General features: G+C 37.9%; 1 protein-coding gene across 15 annotated transcripts in view; it reads left to right on the top strand.

The window, feature by feature from the left end:
• The window catches only part of FAM120B (family with sequence similarity 120B), a 108,622-nt gene that overhangs the window by 8,535 nt on the left and 83,923 nt on the right, over positions 1 to 16,164 (top strand). For all 15 annotated transcript variants that reach the window (XR_005858267.2, XR_005858260.2, XR_005858263.2 and 12 more), the window contains exons 2-4: positions 100 to 1,145; positions 4,112 to 4,292; positions 9,600 to 9,695. Coding sequence is in view for 6 of the 15 variants with exons in the window: in XM_040697655.2 (XP_040553589.2) it covers positions 126 to 1,145; positions 4,112 to 4,292; positions 9,600 to 9,695 (1,297 nt within the window). In the remaining 9 variants the exon portion in view is untranslated. The remainder of the gene's footprint in view (positions 1 to 99; positions 1,146 to 4,111; positions 4,293 to 9,599; positions 9,696 to 16,164) is intronic.

The following is a 16,164-nucleotide window of genomic DNA, read 5'->3' as shown; positions in this document are numbered from 1 at the left end:
CAGAAAAACAATTGTTCAATTTCTGAGCTGTTTTTTTTTAACTGTAGCATTTCTCAGTACTGCATTTTGGAATGCTGTTTTTATTTTTTCTCCTTTCAGACTGCTGCGAGCTTCAGAAGTCAACCATGGGCATTAAAGGTTTGCAGGGATTTGTGGCGAGAGTTTGCCCTGATGCGTGCAGAACGGTAGATCTGAAAGAGATGGCAGAAAAACACCGCATCGATCACCCTGATGTCCTGCCTGTTATTGTAGTAGATGCCATGAGTTGTGTTCGACGCTGGTACACACCAGAATCCTGGGTGTGTGGTGGCCAATGGCGAGAGTACCTTGCTGTTTTAGAGGATTTTATTGAAACTTTTAAAGCGGCTGGTATCGAGTTGGTGTTTTACTTTGATGGAGTGGTAGAAGAGAAAAAAAGAGATGAGTGGATCAAACGGAGGCAGCAGAATAACAGGGAAATAGCCAACCTATTTCAGTTTATCAAGGCTCACAGGAAACAGCCGGGGAGAGAAATGTTTGTTCTTCCCTCAGCTTTGCCTACTTTTACACGCTTTGCCCTAAAGGCACTTGGTCAAAAAACGGTGTGCACATTGCAAGAGGCGGACTTTGAGGTGGCTGCATATGGTTTGCAACATAACTGCATGGGAATTCTTGGGCAAGATAGTGACTACCTCATCTATAATACATCTCCTTATTTTTCCATTGAGAAACTCTGCTTGGACAGACTAGTCACTGTTATGTACTCCAGAGAAGACCTTTGCCGTGTGCTAGGTCTTAGTATGAAGCACCTCCCTCTCTTTGCTTGCTTGCTTGGCAATGATGTTGTTCCAGAAAACTTGCTGGAAGGCTTTTGGCATAAATGTTTAGTCACCTGTTCCTCCAGGAATAGGAGCTACAACAGAAGAACAAGCATAATTCTAGCTGTAGCAAATTATATCTCCAAAATTCCATGCTCGTACAGCAGCCTGAAACACTTGGAAGGTATGCTACCTCTGGGATCAGACAATACATTACTTCACAGAGGAATGGAGTCCTATCTCTTGCCAGGGCAGCAGTCTCCATGGATTCCTCCTGATGCAAGAAATTTCAAAATGTCCTCGGGTCAAGAAGGAACAGCCATGTGTCGAGACAAGGAAATCTTTCAGGTACCTTGGCTTCTAAAGCTCAATGGACACTTCATTGTTGTGACTGCTTAGTGAAAGCTGGTACTGAGTATGCTGAACCTATGTGTTTAAATTTACTGGAGCTGCGATTAGGAACATTATATATGTAATGCTCAGGGCAGATGCAGCACATTTTAATTAAGTTGTTCCTCTCTTTTTGAAGTATCAGACAGGTCAAATAATGGGAAGCAGCACATGTATGGGCCCACAGCTGGGCAAAGAGATGTGCTTTCCATGTATTGTACAATGGAATAACTTGCTTTTTGCTTTGAGAACCTGCAGGTCAAATGCAGCTGGTGAGTGGTCTGCTTGGCTGTGCCTGGCACGGGCCAAAGGGGAGCTGTGCTAAGAATGCAGAAGTTGAAATTGCTGTCATGGAGGAGTTGAAAAAGCTTCCAGTAAATCTATATTTCATGATTTTAGGACCACACTAATTACTTTTCAGATACATTGTCCATGCATGAATCAAAACCAGTGGCCTGTTAATTCTTAAGGGGCAGGTCTGCATGAAGAAGTTTCACATTTGGCTTCCTGCATGGCCAGAGATGCACTGGTGTTGGGTTGTGAAGAGGTCCCATCTGCAGATTGGATATATTAACTAGGTTTGCCTGCCTGGCTAGTAAAAAACTCTGCTGCCAACGCATGCACTGATCTTTACACTAACTGGTCTACATTGCATCAGAGTCTACACAGCAGTAGTAAGTTTAGTGTAAAACTGCAAATTCATGGCAATTAAGAGAATGTATTGAAGTTTAATTAAAAAAAAAAGCCTAAAGGAGATGGTGGTTATTACTGTTACTCCCTGTTTAGTTAGGTATGTAGAGGCTTCAAAAAGAGAATTTTTTTTGTCTCTCTGTTACTTAATTTCCTTTAAAACTGTTTTTCCTCATTATATTACTCTCATGTAATCCTATAATGTACATTTTCCTTTTCAAAAGGGCTCCAAAGCGCTTAAAAGTTAAATTAAAACCTATGCAGTGCTCATTTCAGCCAAGCTGCAGATGTCTGGGTTTGATGTTAACCACACACAAATACAATACATGTAATTTTTCACTGTACTAGTTAAAGAGAAGATACCACTGAAAGAAAAAAAGGATCACTACATTCTAATGAAATGTTGAAAAATACTGTTTGAAGTGCAAGGAAAAGTTAGGTAGAACGTAATCATCTATATTGGATTATGGCCAGGACATTAGTGGTAATATCCTTAGTCCTTAGGAGAACATATCATGTGGTATTTATGGCATGAGGTCATTATTTCTTGGTTTGCTCTTTCGTTTTAAGGGTTGAAGTTCTCTAGCATTGTGCTGAGCTACTACTGCATGAAAATATCAATGTTTAGAAGCTTCATTGAAGAACGCCTCACTCTTGTTGCATAAATCTTGTGTTAAGCCAGTCACTGAGCCAAGGAAATTACAGTCAAAATTGAAGACGTTAACTAGTCTTCTGCTTTTCTACTACGAGTGTTTAGGCATTTGTATGTTATGTGTGTGCTTTGTTTCATATTTTGGAATCTTTAAAACAATTCAATTTGCCTTGCACACTATATAAAATGCACATAACTATCTTATACAGCCCAGTTCCAAATTCAAGGACATAACCTCATGTTACTGCTTCCCTCGGGTTTGGTTTTGTTTTATGTAAAAGTAGATTTGGGAGACTACACTGTTTCCGTATGGTAGGAATACTAAGTATCTCTTCCAGGGCAACTGTAAATGTATTGCTATAAGAAAATGCCCTGTTGATTGGCAGTGTGTACAGAAGCCTACTGTTCACTTTGTGCTTATGTGTGCAGTTCTTTGGAAAGTATGACATTTCAGTTGAGTTTTTTTTGATCCATAATGGCCACTGCTTGACTGCAGCTTTGAACTCCTGAGTTCCCATGCTGGCACACACTGGAATTCTGTGGAGACAGTGAGTTTCTCCAATCTGGTAATTCCCAGTGAAAGAGACTGAGAGAGTTGTGTGTATGCACAACCCAAGTCATATAGAGAGCATGACACGTAGGGAATGCTGAGCAGAGAAACTTCAGTGCCTGCTCACCGTACAGATCCGTGTAGATCCAAGAGAGTCTACTAGCGGTACCCCGTGGAAACAATAGGTCTCACTCAACCATTTGAGCACCCCTACAGTTTGGTTTGAGGTTGTGAAGTACAAGGTATGGCTGGCCCTGCCCTTGCCCGGTCCAGGTTAGGGTTAGGTGCCTGAGAGCAACTCTGTTGCTTTTCCATGTAAGATGTTCCAGACCAGCAGTCCCTCTTGGTACTCTGCATATGGATGTGTCTGTACCCAGTGTGTGGTTAACCTGCAGTCTGGGCACTGCTGTGATTCTGCTTCTCAGCCAGTCCAGAGACCTCATTTTCCTCACTGCAGCAGACTATTTCTTTCCCTGTGAGAAAAACTACAGCAAGTGTGATGAATTTAAGTATTTCAGATTCACCACTGTGAAATTCAACTACTCTCAGAAGAGACTGTCTGGTGTAATGGTGTAGTTCACCTTGAAATAGAATAAAAAGTTTGGGTTTTGTCATGCTTTCACCTTTTTTTTTTCTTTAAGTGCGTATGCGCTTTTTTGAGAGGGAAAGACAAGTGGCTAATGGAGGGCAGTTCATTTTTCTACATCTGCATTCAGAATTCATTTGAGGAATAATTACTCTTTAAAAGATGTCATGAAAAAAACCCCCGCCAATTTGCAGATTTCAGGGAGGGACTAAAGAGAAGGGGAATGAGGAGTTCCCTGGTAATCCCTATCCACAAAAGGATACGTGTCTGAAAATATACTGTACTCTTTCTTTTTAAAGAAGTGCTTGTTCCCTCCCAACCATTCTGTCTCCTTCCACTGATAAAGTACTGTGTCTTCCAGTAGTGAATGCATTTATTTTTTTCTGTATTTACTATTTGATTGTTCTTACTTTTGAAGATGATGCCTTCTTTCCTTGAACAAACAGTTAGCTAAAGAACATCACATCCAATCTGAAAATTATGCCATCTTCAATATCCTGAGTAATGGAGAGCTTGAGTGCAGCAACTCTTTGGAAGATGATTGTGATACAGAGATTCCTGGACAGGCACTCATCTATCGCCCTGCTCGTCAGCATATTTATTCTGTCTTGTTGGAGTCAGAAAAAGGTAAGGTTGAGGCTACTTACCCCACTATTCAAACACACTTTAAGTTCTGAAATCTGAAATCTTGAATTCATTGTTTCAGTGGCTAATTCTGCGTGGCATTTAGGATAAAAACTGGGCAGCTGAAATGTACTTTGTGAGGAATCAACAAAAAAAATGTCACAAATTGTTTTACTACATGTTGCTAAATTTCAGTGCTTTTAAAGAGATGTTTTAAAAATATTTTGTTAGATGAAAGTTGTTAATGATCAAAAGATGGAGCAAAACTGTGACGTTTAGGCCATTTTAAGAGTTTGAGAGGATATGAAACCTTATTTTGCTTTAGAAAGTATAGCTCCTAATGAATTAGTTTCAGCTGTAATATACTTCTGCAAAACAGTAATGCGCTGTTACCATTTTACCTTCTGTTGACTTTAAGTTTGCAATTTTAAGAACATTTGATAGGCAAATGTATTTATTGCAGTAATACGAACACAAGTAGTCATGCTGGTGATTATTAGTGCTTTTATCAAGGTGGAAGAAAGTAAGATTCATTTATCCAGTGCTGTAAATAGGCTCTGCAGTGGGTGTATCTGTGCTTCTATTCTACTTTAAGACGCAGGATTATTTACATGTATCCTTGTACAAATTTTCAAGACTTCCATTGCTTAAACTTCTCGCTGTGGTGGCTTTTATTTTATGCTCTCAGTGGCATTTAGGCAGTGACTTGAAAATTAAAACTGTATTGCGCTTTTATTCTTTTTAATATGTTGCTTTCTCCTTGCTAATCACTTTACATTTTTATTAATGAAAGTGCAAAACTATCAACTTAATATTCAAAATTCAAAGAAAGGCCTTATAAATTAAGTACCTGACTTCCTTCACCAACTGGAGTTTGGAGTCACACCATAATAGGAAAGAAAAAATTGGAAAAACTGAATCAGAGTTTATATAGTCCTTTAGAGAGAATAACAAAAAGCTCAGCAGTAGCCATGCACATCTGTCATCTTTCATTTTTCGGCCTACTGCCTCTAAATTTTGTAGACAATTATAACTTGGTTGGGTTTTGTTTATTCCTCTACGCAGCAGGATGTTCATTGATGTTTTCAGAAACACCCCGAACCAAAACTTCCAATTAACAATTGTTGCTGCAAGATGGCAGGGTAGTGGGCAGATTTGCATCTGTGTTAGTTTTTGTAGTACTCAGATGAAGTAGATTAGAATTGAAAATGCAGAAACATTAATTTAGAATTCTAATGAATATGAAATTTGGGCATGAAGGGGATTTTCTTTTAAGAAAGTGATTTTTTTTTTTTAAATGAAACCACAGATAACATGTATTTCTTGCTCTCAGTTCATGCTTCAAATTCCAGAAAAAAGTTTCTATAGTAGCTTAAGCTCGAGCACCCCCAGTCCTTACCTTTCCATACAGATACATGGAGTGTATCTGCATAGGTCCCATATTAAATCTGTGTTTGTAGCACATGTATTTAGTAGCTGCTATAACTACGTCGCTTTCCAGTATTTCATTGGTTGGTATTGTACTCTATTGTAGTTGCTTCCAGAGCAAAAGTGTAGACCATTAATTAGGCTCTATGGAAATTTGTAAGTAAATGTCCATGTTACTTTTTATGAATTTGCTTCTGAAGCTACAAGGCAGTAGCGTTCTCTGCAAAGTAGTATCCTTTACCAGTTTCACTCAGATAAAGTCAATTATTTTTTGTAGTTCAGTGCGACGTAGAAAGGGGCGATGTAAACCACACCATATGCAGATTGTCATATAATGTAGAATTACTTTGAATTAACATTAAAATAAGAGTTTACTGGAAGGAATCAACCAATTAAATTAGTGCACGTGGAGTCCGCTGCCATCATGAAAAAACTGCCAGTGTAGTTCACGTGACACCAGGTTGGCTGACTACATGACATCCCAGCTTGCAGTTTGGATACTGACCTGTGCAGTTCACAAATCTGCTTATTTACTGTTAAATAGAGGTAACAGCAGCCAATACTTTGCAAAAGCAGTGATTGCAGTTTTAGTTAAGAACAGTTTAAAATTATTTAAATTGCTTTGTCTACACTGAAACAAGAAGCTCTTGTAAGTTTTGAATGTTTAGGTTGAGGTTTTCAAGTAGCCTAAGATACCCAAGAATCAACACGAACTGGATATCATATCCTTTGAAATCACTTGCATAGAATCTGCCACTTTGCCTGAAGCCGTAGTGTAATAAGCAGTGCCGGTTTCATTCTCTTGCACAGCCACCCATTTCAGTCCCTTTGCAACCTCACAGTTGTGCTGGTGCAGCTGTTTGCGAAGCTGACCTATATTGAGAAATCGAAAATAGTCGCTTTCTCCCCTCTTACTTCCTTGCAGTTGGGTAAATAACCTGGCTCTGTTTCCCTGCCCAGCTCTGTAGTCACAGTTATGGTGAAGGAATGGCAGGGAATAAGAACAAACAAATCAACTCTTACCTGAAAAAATGAGCAAGTGTGCTGGAAGAATTGCTCATGAAGCTATGACTTTGACTGTCATTTGGTGTATGGTGAGCATGTGCGTACTCTTACTCACTGAAGTATTACCAGAATCAGAGCCTTATTTTGACTCAATGAAAATAAATAGGGGGCTGATGGTGATCTTGACAATACAGCATTTGTTGCCTGTGTTTTTTAAAAATCTACAATTAATGTTATTAGAGCTTCTTCTCATTAGGTTGAGTATTGCTTATAGGGAAACATAAGCTGACAACTTCTAGCATTGTTCTAAGAACAATTGTACTATTAGAAAAAATTACAGAGGATGGAAAAACAACAGTAAGTAGTACAGCCAAGTTCTTTCTTTTGTGCACAAAGGATTCAGAACAAAGCCGACAGCACGAGCTCAGTTCATGGAAATACCTGCACCAGTTGCAAGGTTATGTAATGTGGCCTGAACACGTGGCCAGCTCCTGGAAGTCCTGGCATCACTCCCAGTTCTAAGATTAGCAGCCAAGACTGACCATGCCTTTGACACTGTCAAAAACAGGCCATTAGGAGAGTTTTTGCCGGTTACCACCAGGGATAGCTCAGTAGGGCTGTTGTTGTTGCTGGTGTAGAGGAGCACAGAGTTTCCAGCAGCCTCTAATTTTGGTGTTTTGCACATAGCTGAAATTTTTCTTTACCTGCTAGGCAGACCTTTCGTGGTTCATTCAGAACCTGTTTAAGCAAAGGAACTGCTGTTTCTGAATGTGACTGGTGATGTTCTGTGTGTGCATTGCTGGGGGGAAGAGTTTGAAAAGTTAAACCTCTTCTTTTTTCTTTTCCTGTAGCGATAATTCCATGCCGGGAGGTTTGGCATTTAGTAATCAAATCTCCATTTTGTTCTTGCTAGGTTAACGTGCTGCAAATTTGCGTGACTTGGGTTTCAGCTGTATTTATTTGGATCTTATGAGAATAATCATGTATTTCTATTACTAAGGATTATAACAGTGAAAAGCACTCAGCTGATGCGATGCTGCATAGATTAAAAAAAATGATACTGGAAGTTACCCATTATTTTCTCTTTTTACTGTATTTGAGCTCAATGGGTGATGTAAAAATGGTATTTCACTGGCATTTGGAATCAAGTGACATTTTGATAAGCTGTTCTATGAGTTGTGGAGCTTTGGGGCTCCCCCACAAGTGTCTCTCAGCAAAGTTTTGTATTTCCATGTTCCTGCTGTCCTCTTATCTTTTCACATCCACAGCATTCCATCATGCAATATATTGTGTTCTCAAGTACAGCCCCTATTGTCTGTTGCTCTCCACAGATCCCGAATGTCTTTTTATTCAGCTCTATTTCTTCCATAGCTATTTGCCATCTTGATTTGAGGTGGAAAAGGTAGCTTGGCTCCCCTGCCTTTCTTTCAGTTGGTGCCCTAATAGGATCCTTTTGTCTGCCAAGTCACTGGCTTCGTGAAATGTTTTGCAATTTCATAAGGTTGAAATCTTTTGTGCTCTTCCATATTTAGGTGAAAAAGACCCGCGGGTCCATCTATTAATTAAAAGACTGGCATCCTAATTGTATCGGCCTTGCTTCCTTAAGAAGCCAGGCTAAAACCTGGGAGTTTGAATAAGATGAATGGATTGAATAAAGTACTTAATAACCCTTAAAACAGAATGCTAAAACATCAGAATGCTTTGTGAAAATGACTTTGAGATATTAAATTTGAAGGTTTTCTTAATGAAATACCATTATCATAGGCAATGGTTTGTAATCAAGATGTGAGACTCTTTATGTACTGGAAATACTTGGCTTAATTTGTTTATTTCCCCTGCTGAGGGAATTTTTCACTGTACTCTTTGTACCAGCAGTTTTCAAACATCGAAGCATCCTAAGTGCAGGTGAAGGGCTGTTCTTTGCAATCCAGCTGCCAACTCTTCGGTTTATTGGGAGTTTGTACAGTAGGTCCATGCTTAAGGAAGAAAGAAGAAGCAGGGCAGTAAAATATTTTGTTGTGTTCTCTTCTTCCATATCCCTGAGACTAGCACCATATCTGAGTAATTCTATGCCAGCAGTCATGGAACTACGGACAAGGTCAGGAAGCAGCTTCCCTTAGATTTTAAATGTGAGCTCAACTTTAAAAGTTGGTATGGGGTGGAGAGCGTGTGGCTCAAAAGTAGAGACACTTTTTAAAGAAACACCTTAGTCTTTACATGAGATGGTGGGGTACAGTTGGGGTTCGAGGGCTAACAAGCCACTTGAACTATGCGACATAAATAATCCTCTTATACCAGATAAAAGATTGGGAACAGAGGCATCTAAAAGCTCTGCATCTTGCTGTGGAGTGACTCCATTGCTGTGAACTTTCAAATAGATAGCCGTTAAAGCCTCCTATAAAGATTTTATCTTAAGTCCTGGCGTGGGAACCGTCAGGTCAAGTTGAGAGGAGAGTCATGTTAAGGACTGGCTGCATAGGTGGCCCTGTGAGGTTGAGGTAGCTCATGCAGGTCGCTACGCTACATCAAATGCCTGCACAGCTGCCTGAGCTGTCTAATAATGGGAGGGCCTAAAACTGAATGAAAGATGTAGTAGAATGTTTTTCACTGACTTTTTCATTTGTATTTCTGACTGTAATTCCCAAGTCAAAACTCAGCATTTATTGTGCATAATTCAAACTCTCTTCACTAGTCCTGATGGTTTGTCATAAAGACAGTAAAACTAATTTTTCTTGGTTGGTTTGTTTTTAAAGAAGCTGAAGAAACACGTCATTACGAGGTGCTTTCTATTACTTAGAATCCTTACCACCACTGTTTATTTTATACAAATGTCAATACTTGCACTTGTCTTACTCACTCAGTTCTGTCTGTTTTTAGATGGAGCCTGTCCTTTGGTCAAAGAGTGGTTTGTCTATTGTGGAAATACTCTAGAGCAGCCAGAGCTGATACAACCCCTGCAGCCCCCTATTCCAGGTAGGATGAAAAAGTGTTTAAATCTGAAATAGTGACATCACTGAAATCAGGTTAGAAGACATCAGACATCCAAAGACATCATCAGACACGATATCCAAAGTGGTTGTGGGAATCTAGGAACTAAACTAAAAATGCTGTATGCCTATAATTGCTTCTATTTGCCCTGTGTAATTATATTCCGCTTTGAGCTATATCTTATTACTGTGTCTTGTGGAACCCCGTGCTAATTCAGACATTCATTCTAAAATGCAAACAATTCCTTAAATGTTTTAAATACTGCTCTGAGGCCACGATAAGTGGTGTGCAGGGATATAATTAAAATTCTCCTGTGGAGCTGAGAGAATGAGTTAATGAGACTGGCGGAGAATATGGCAATTTTAGATCACCTGAGACAACTCAGAAAAGAGAACCCAGTTTTCAGCAGAAGGGTAGCGGGGCTATCTGGTTTTGTGTGGTGTCTTTCACTGACTTAAGCGTTGAGAGTTTTGTATATTCATACCATCTTTCCTTTGGTAAACGTTGTATTCTTGAGCACTCTTTGTGAAATCATTATTATGAGGGATGTGTTTATGGGGAAGGATACTTTAGTTAAAAGTTTGGTTAAAAGATTGGGCACTGTATATGTCACTCATGTCTTTATCACTAAACTGTATCATGCAAGTTTAGCACAGGAAGTAAACAGTACTATATCTTTTTTGGGTTTTGGATTTTTTTTTCTTTTGAGGGAAAATTGTTCTAATTGTTAATTTGACCATGCTACTGTGCTTGTAACCACTCTATCTTTATTCTCACAGCTATACCTCTCTTTCTCTTCAACCAGTAGTATGTGGATCCAGGCGCTCAGAGGATTTGTGGCCTTTATAGGAAAAACATTATTTTCATTGATAGACCATTGGTATCTTGTTAAGAAAAATGATCAGCTAATTGATTTTTTAGAGTAATTTCTAACACTTCTTGCAGTACTCAGAGCTTTGGATAGCAGTCCTCTTTCTGATCTGGTTTAAATCCTTTCACTTCTGTGTGAATATACACATCAAGTTGCATCCTGCTGCCTTTGTTGTTGTTGTAATTAGGGATTGCTTTAGAGGTTACAGAAAAAATGTCTCTTAAAGTATCCTGAGATTGTATGTTTATCTTCATTATTAAAACTGGTAATGCCTTAGAACAGTCTTCAAAATTGATAGGAAAACAGCTGATCTTTAGATAGCAGCCTGTTCAAAATCCTTTTGAAAGGACATGTTTGGAAAGAATTGAGTTATATAAACAAAGTACAAACAAGCCCTTCATTTGATATACAATAATTTCACTGTGCAGTAAGTAGCTCCAATATGCTATTAGCAGAGTGATTATCTAATTGCCTTGATGAGGACATAAAATCATTGTGAAATTTTCCAGATGGATATGAATAGGCAGGGTAAAAACTGATTTGCCTGTCCTGTAGAACTGTTTTATTTCAGCGTATAATGGTATGAGAATGTGCAATTGTAAAACAAACAAACTCAACAAAGTATATATGATTTCTGTGTAGTTACTCTCTGATTGTGTGGTAAGTATTACGGTATTTATTGCTGTGAAATGTTCCTTCCCAGGTAATATAGTGCCTTCTTCCTTTCTCGGGAGGAATGTACTCTGATTCTACTGCTCTGCAAACATACTACACACAGAACCCACCTTCATGTTGACAATAAATAGAATTTCAAATTACTTTGAGTTTGTTTGTGTACAGCAGCTGCATATCAGGGGTTTGTAAAAACATTATCTTTGGAGACACAATCTTTACTAACTCAGTAATGAAAGGCTGTTCTAGCAGACTATTAAAAAGGGGGTGGAGGACTTGTAGTGTTTATTTTTAGTGCTCTGTTGTCATTCCTTCAGCGAACAAATATTTTTCTAAAATTCTTGCAGTCCATATTTGTATGCCTTACATTCGCTCATGCATCTTTTATTTTCCACAGCACGTCTTTCTAATTCACCAAATAAGGTTCTCTACAGCGCATCACATTTTTCAGTCAGGGATCACATTTAGAGCTACATTTAAAGAAGTTTTTACGGGGAGTTAAGAGTTCAAAGCTGTCAATCAAGATCAGGTTACTCAAAAAAAGACAAGAAACCTTAGTAGGAACTATTTGAAAAATCACAGGTGCAATCAGTTTGAAGAAGTTCTTTGTTTAATTTTTGGAGAAAAAAAAATAGCATCATAGTAACTACTTTAGAGGTGCACTGAGAATATATGGGAAATCTTGACTCTTGTATTTGAGTTGGATTAAAAAAAGAAAGAATATTTCATATGAATTTGGGATTGTGCTTCACTAAATATTATAAATTTCACATTGATCTTTAAAAAAAAAAAGTGTTTCTACCGATGAATGGATTTTTTGTGTGTAAAACAGCACAACTGTCTTGAATCTGAAAAGCTTGCTGGTGATATACTGAATATTAGCTTTTTTTTTTTTTTTAATGAAACATTGAATCGTAAGGGCTGTAAAATGATAGTTTAAAATGTATCTAAACTGCAGTGTTTTTTATTTATATGCATTTTTCTTGGGAGAATCTTCTGAATTAGCATCTTTGCTTGCTCTCATTCTATTTCTCTTTCTCCCTTCTGGAATGTTTCCTTTCATCTGAATGAGTGTGATTGCAATGTTTCCCACACACTGACAGAGCATGACTTAAAGTGATTTTAAAGCGTGTGTCTGAGAAATGAATTTCGTTAGAAGATCTATGATCTAAGAAATTACTGTTTAACATACACAATGTGTGAACATCCAGTTGATGTCTGTACAATTTGTTATGGCACAAAGTTTTAAAATCTTTACTGGAAGTGTACGGATTTTGCATTTCCTTTTATTTCTGCAGACATATGGGATATTGTAGCTGGTTCTGTATGTAGACTACTTTATCCTGAGGGAGTCTGGATATACTTTCAGTCTTCTAATCATTGTATCTTGCAGGAATATGTCATGAGTATGCTTATATTCAAATTACCTTTTTTTCTGATACTGTTTCCTGAATGCTTCTTTAATTGTCAGATTTAATTGGCATTTGGGTTTCTAGCATCTTTAGAGTTGGCCAAGCTTGATCATATGTTAACATTGAGCACTCCTGTACATTGAGCATTGTCCAGTACGTTTTTATAATCTTATTTTTGTTGCTCATTGTTTCCATGAATGTGCAAAACAATGAAATGTTGGTGTTTTGTTACTGGTGTTCTCAAGTGAAATGTCAACAGTCACTACTTCAAACAGACGTAAACAGTTAATATTATACATTTATGTCCATATACAGAATGATGATATTATTTAAGTTGGTAAGAATGTGAGAGTCACCTTTGTATAAGCCCAGTGTTCAATGATACCACAGTGTTAATGCATTTTGCATGCAATGCATCTTCATAAATCAGTTATTGAAGCTCAAACAAATGAAATACTTTTCATGATGACAGCATGTTTAAATTTATGAATGAAAAGGGAAAAAAAATAGCAAATTATTTTTCTCTCACTTATTGTTTGATTGTATTTGTATGTATGCAAGTACTACCATTTGACCCCCATGGAGTTCTTTGTGATGTTCTCTTTCTGGGAGTGCCCAAGGACTACAGTTTATATACTACTGAATACTGTTTTCACACAGTTTTGTGTATATTGAGAATAACCATAAGCATATGCAGTGTTTGAGTCTCTTTCTGTAGTTCATGGGACCTTATGATTTCAATGACCCAAATAGGATAAATACCTTTCTCATGACTAATCTTTAATGTAAAGATGTATCGGTTACATTTTTAAGCATGTTTTGCTCTATTTCTCTCCCTTCTGTTACTCACCTGTTGCTTCAGAGTTAGTTTAGTAAATAATTGGATGCATTAAGAAAGCAAAATATTCCTCATTGTTGTCCAAGTAATTTTCTCTTTCAGGAGTGTTTTCCAATTGCTGCAAAGTACACTGTAAGATTTAAACTGGAGCAGAAATCTGTTTTGGAGATCTGCTTTATATGAATCTTAGGTCTGTTGACTGTACACGTGGTCCTGAGGGAATCATCAAACTCCAGTGTATTTGTTTGCTTTACTTATCTTTCATTTAAGGGTTAATAAATGGCTCTCTCTTGATTATGACATGGAATTTAATTATTTGTAGAGTGCATCGAGCCTCTTTCAAAAAAATAGTGTCTTTGGCGGTATGTGCCAAAAGGAGATAGTGTCAAGTTTTCTTTCCCAGAGTAAATAACTCATAATTCATCGGTACCTCTTTTTCCCAGGCGCAAGTCAATTTCACTTCTTAAAGTATAAGGAACTGTTTATGGAAGAAATGTCTTGAATTTTTTGTTGAGCTCCCTCAGTATAGATATGTAGCCTTGATTATTGATGTAGTTCATGGTTTTGCTCTGAAGGAAGAAAAATTTCTATTATTAGGTATGCCCTTGGATGCAATTCGTTTTTAAAAAGTGCAGTCAGAAAGGGAACTGATTCTTGGAGTTTCTCTTCGTGCAGCTGAACAGGAACCTTTGGGAAAGCAGAAGCCATCAAAACTTTTTGGCCTTACCTCCATAAAAATTGTCTCGCACCTTACATTTATTTAGCCTTGGTAGGAAAAGTTGGCTTTGTTTTCTTCTCACGCGTGTAATCTTTGCATTTCTTCTTGGAATTCACTCTGCTATTTTTTATTTCCTTAAAGCAACAGCTACCACTGTCTAGACCAGCTGTATCATGCTGTCCATACCAGTCCTCTCGCCACCAGTGTTTGTGATATCACTACGCTACATTTCTAACCCAAATCAAGTTGTTTTTGTTGTGTGTTGTTGTTGTTGTTGTACTTTTATGTACTATGTATTTTTTCCTACAGAGATTAGAAACTTTCAGTTATTACAATGGTCGTTCTTTGCATAGCTAAAAATTTGGATGGGAAAGTTGGTCTTAGATAGCAAAACAGACGTACACCGGGGAGATGAAGAAAGCAAACACTAAGAACTTTCTACTTTCACCTTCTCTGTAGAATTAGTACCATTTGGTTAATGAGCTTTCTTAGCTAAATAAACAACATCTATATAGATTCAGCACCTTGTCACTTCAACAATTTATTACCACCAAGTGTTCCTAGCTGGACTACAGCAGCTGCACATCTCAAAAAAAAAAAAAAAAAAGGTGTTACCAAATGCAGCTTAATTGGTCCACATTTAAAATTTACACCTCTTTTATTTATCTACAGAAGCAGCAGTGCTTTATGGTAGGAGTCTGTCATTAATTGGGATTCTTCGGCACAGCCACTTAGCTGTTCTGTTATTTATGTGCGTTAGTGTTTATTTGGATAATGGATTAAATGTAATTGAAATAGGGAACAAATTTTACATTGGATAACACATCACAAGTTGGGAGGTGGTGACAGGGAGTAAATGTTAAAGATTTAGACACTGTGGTGAATGACACTATAGGAAATCCTGGAGAGATATATTATACATCACCAATGACTGTTGTTTCGCATGTGTTTGCAGTAAGGTGTTGTACGTTTGCCTAGGGACTACAGAGTACCAGATAGCCTTGATTTTTTTTTTTTTAATTACTTTTTAAAATCTTTTTCCCCAAACTTGCTAGTGAACTTACTGTAGGATAATTATGCCAGCACAGCATTCTGTTGAGTGCAATGTCTGGCTTTGCCAGCAAAATGGCATAAGTGGCCAGTTTGTTTCTTAAAGAAGGTGGTCAGGAGAAAGGAGATTTTGGCATACCTCAAGGGAGTCCAGTGCACTGTCACTAGGAGAAAAAAGGAAGAGATGTCATTATATCCCACTCAGTCATTGTTTTATGATGAAACTAACCTCACCTGATGCTCTTGGGGAGCAGGGAAAAGGACACGCTTTAAGCCATACTTTATTCTTGCAGAGGGTAAAGGTCTATTATCACAAGGTTGTCTGTGTTCTGTAACAGTTGAACTCAGTCCACTCTTCTTAAACGTTATTATGTTCATAGAATCATAGAATCCTTAGAGTTGGAAGGAACATTTAAAGATCATCTAGTCCAGCTCCCCTGCAGTGAACAGGGACATGCACAGCTAGATCAGGTTGCTCAAGGCCGTATCCAGCCTTGCTTTGGAAGTCTCCAAGGACAGGGCATCCATCATATCTGCGGGCAACCTGTTCCAATGCCTCACCACGCTCACTGTAAAATACTTTTTCCTTATATCTAACCTAAATCTGCCCTCTTTAAGCCTGAAACTATTTCCCCTTGTTTCATCACAACAGAGCCTGCTAAAGAGTCTGTCCCCATCTTTCCTGTAGCTCACGTTTCAATACAATTTGTTTGAATTAAAAGCCTTAACTGTTTTTTTTTTTTTCAAATGCCAAGTTTTGTCAAATTAATGTTACTGTCACTCTATGGTCCTTGCAATTGCCAAAAGCAGATCAGTAGTTTCCTTTCAAATTGTAATTTGGAATGCATGTTTTATCTTGTTGCTGCCAAGATAAAATAATGGATTTCTTTTGT

The sequence above is a fragment of the Gallus gallus genome, chromosome 3, assembly GCF_016699485.2.
Source record: "Gallus gallus isolate bGalGal1 chromosome 3, bGalGal1.mat.broiler.GRCg7b, whole genome shotgun sequence".
NCBI lineage: Eukaryota > Metazoa > Chordata > Aves > Galliformes > Phasianidae > Gallus > Gallus gallus.
The sequence above is the reverse complement of the archived record's forward strand: the minus strand, read 5'-3'. Positions and strand labels throughout refer to the sequence as shown.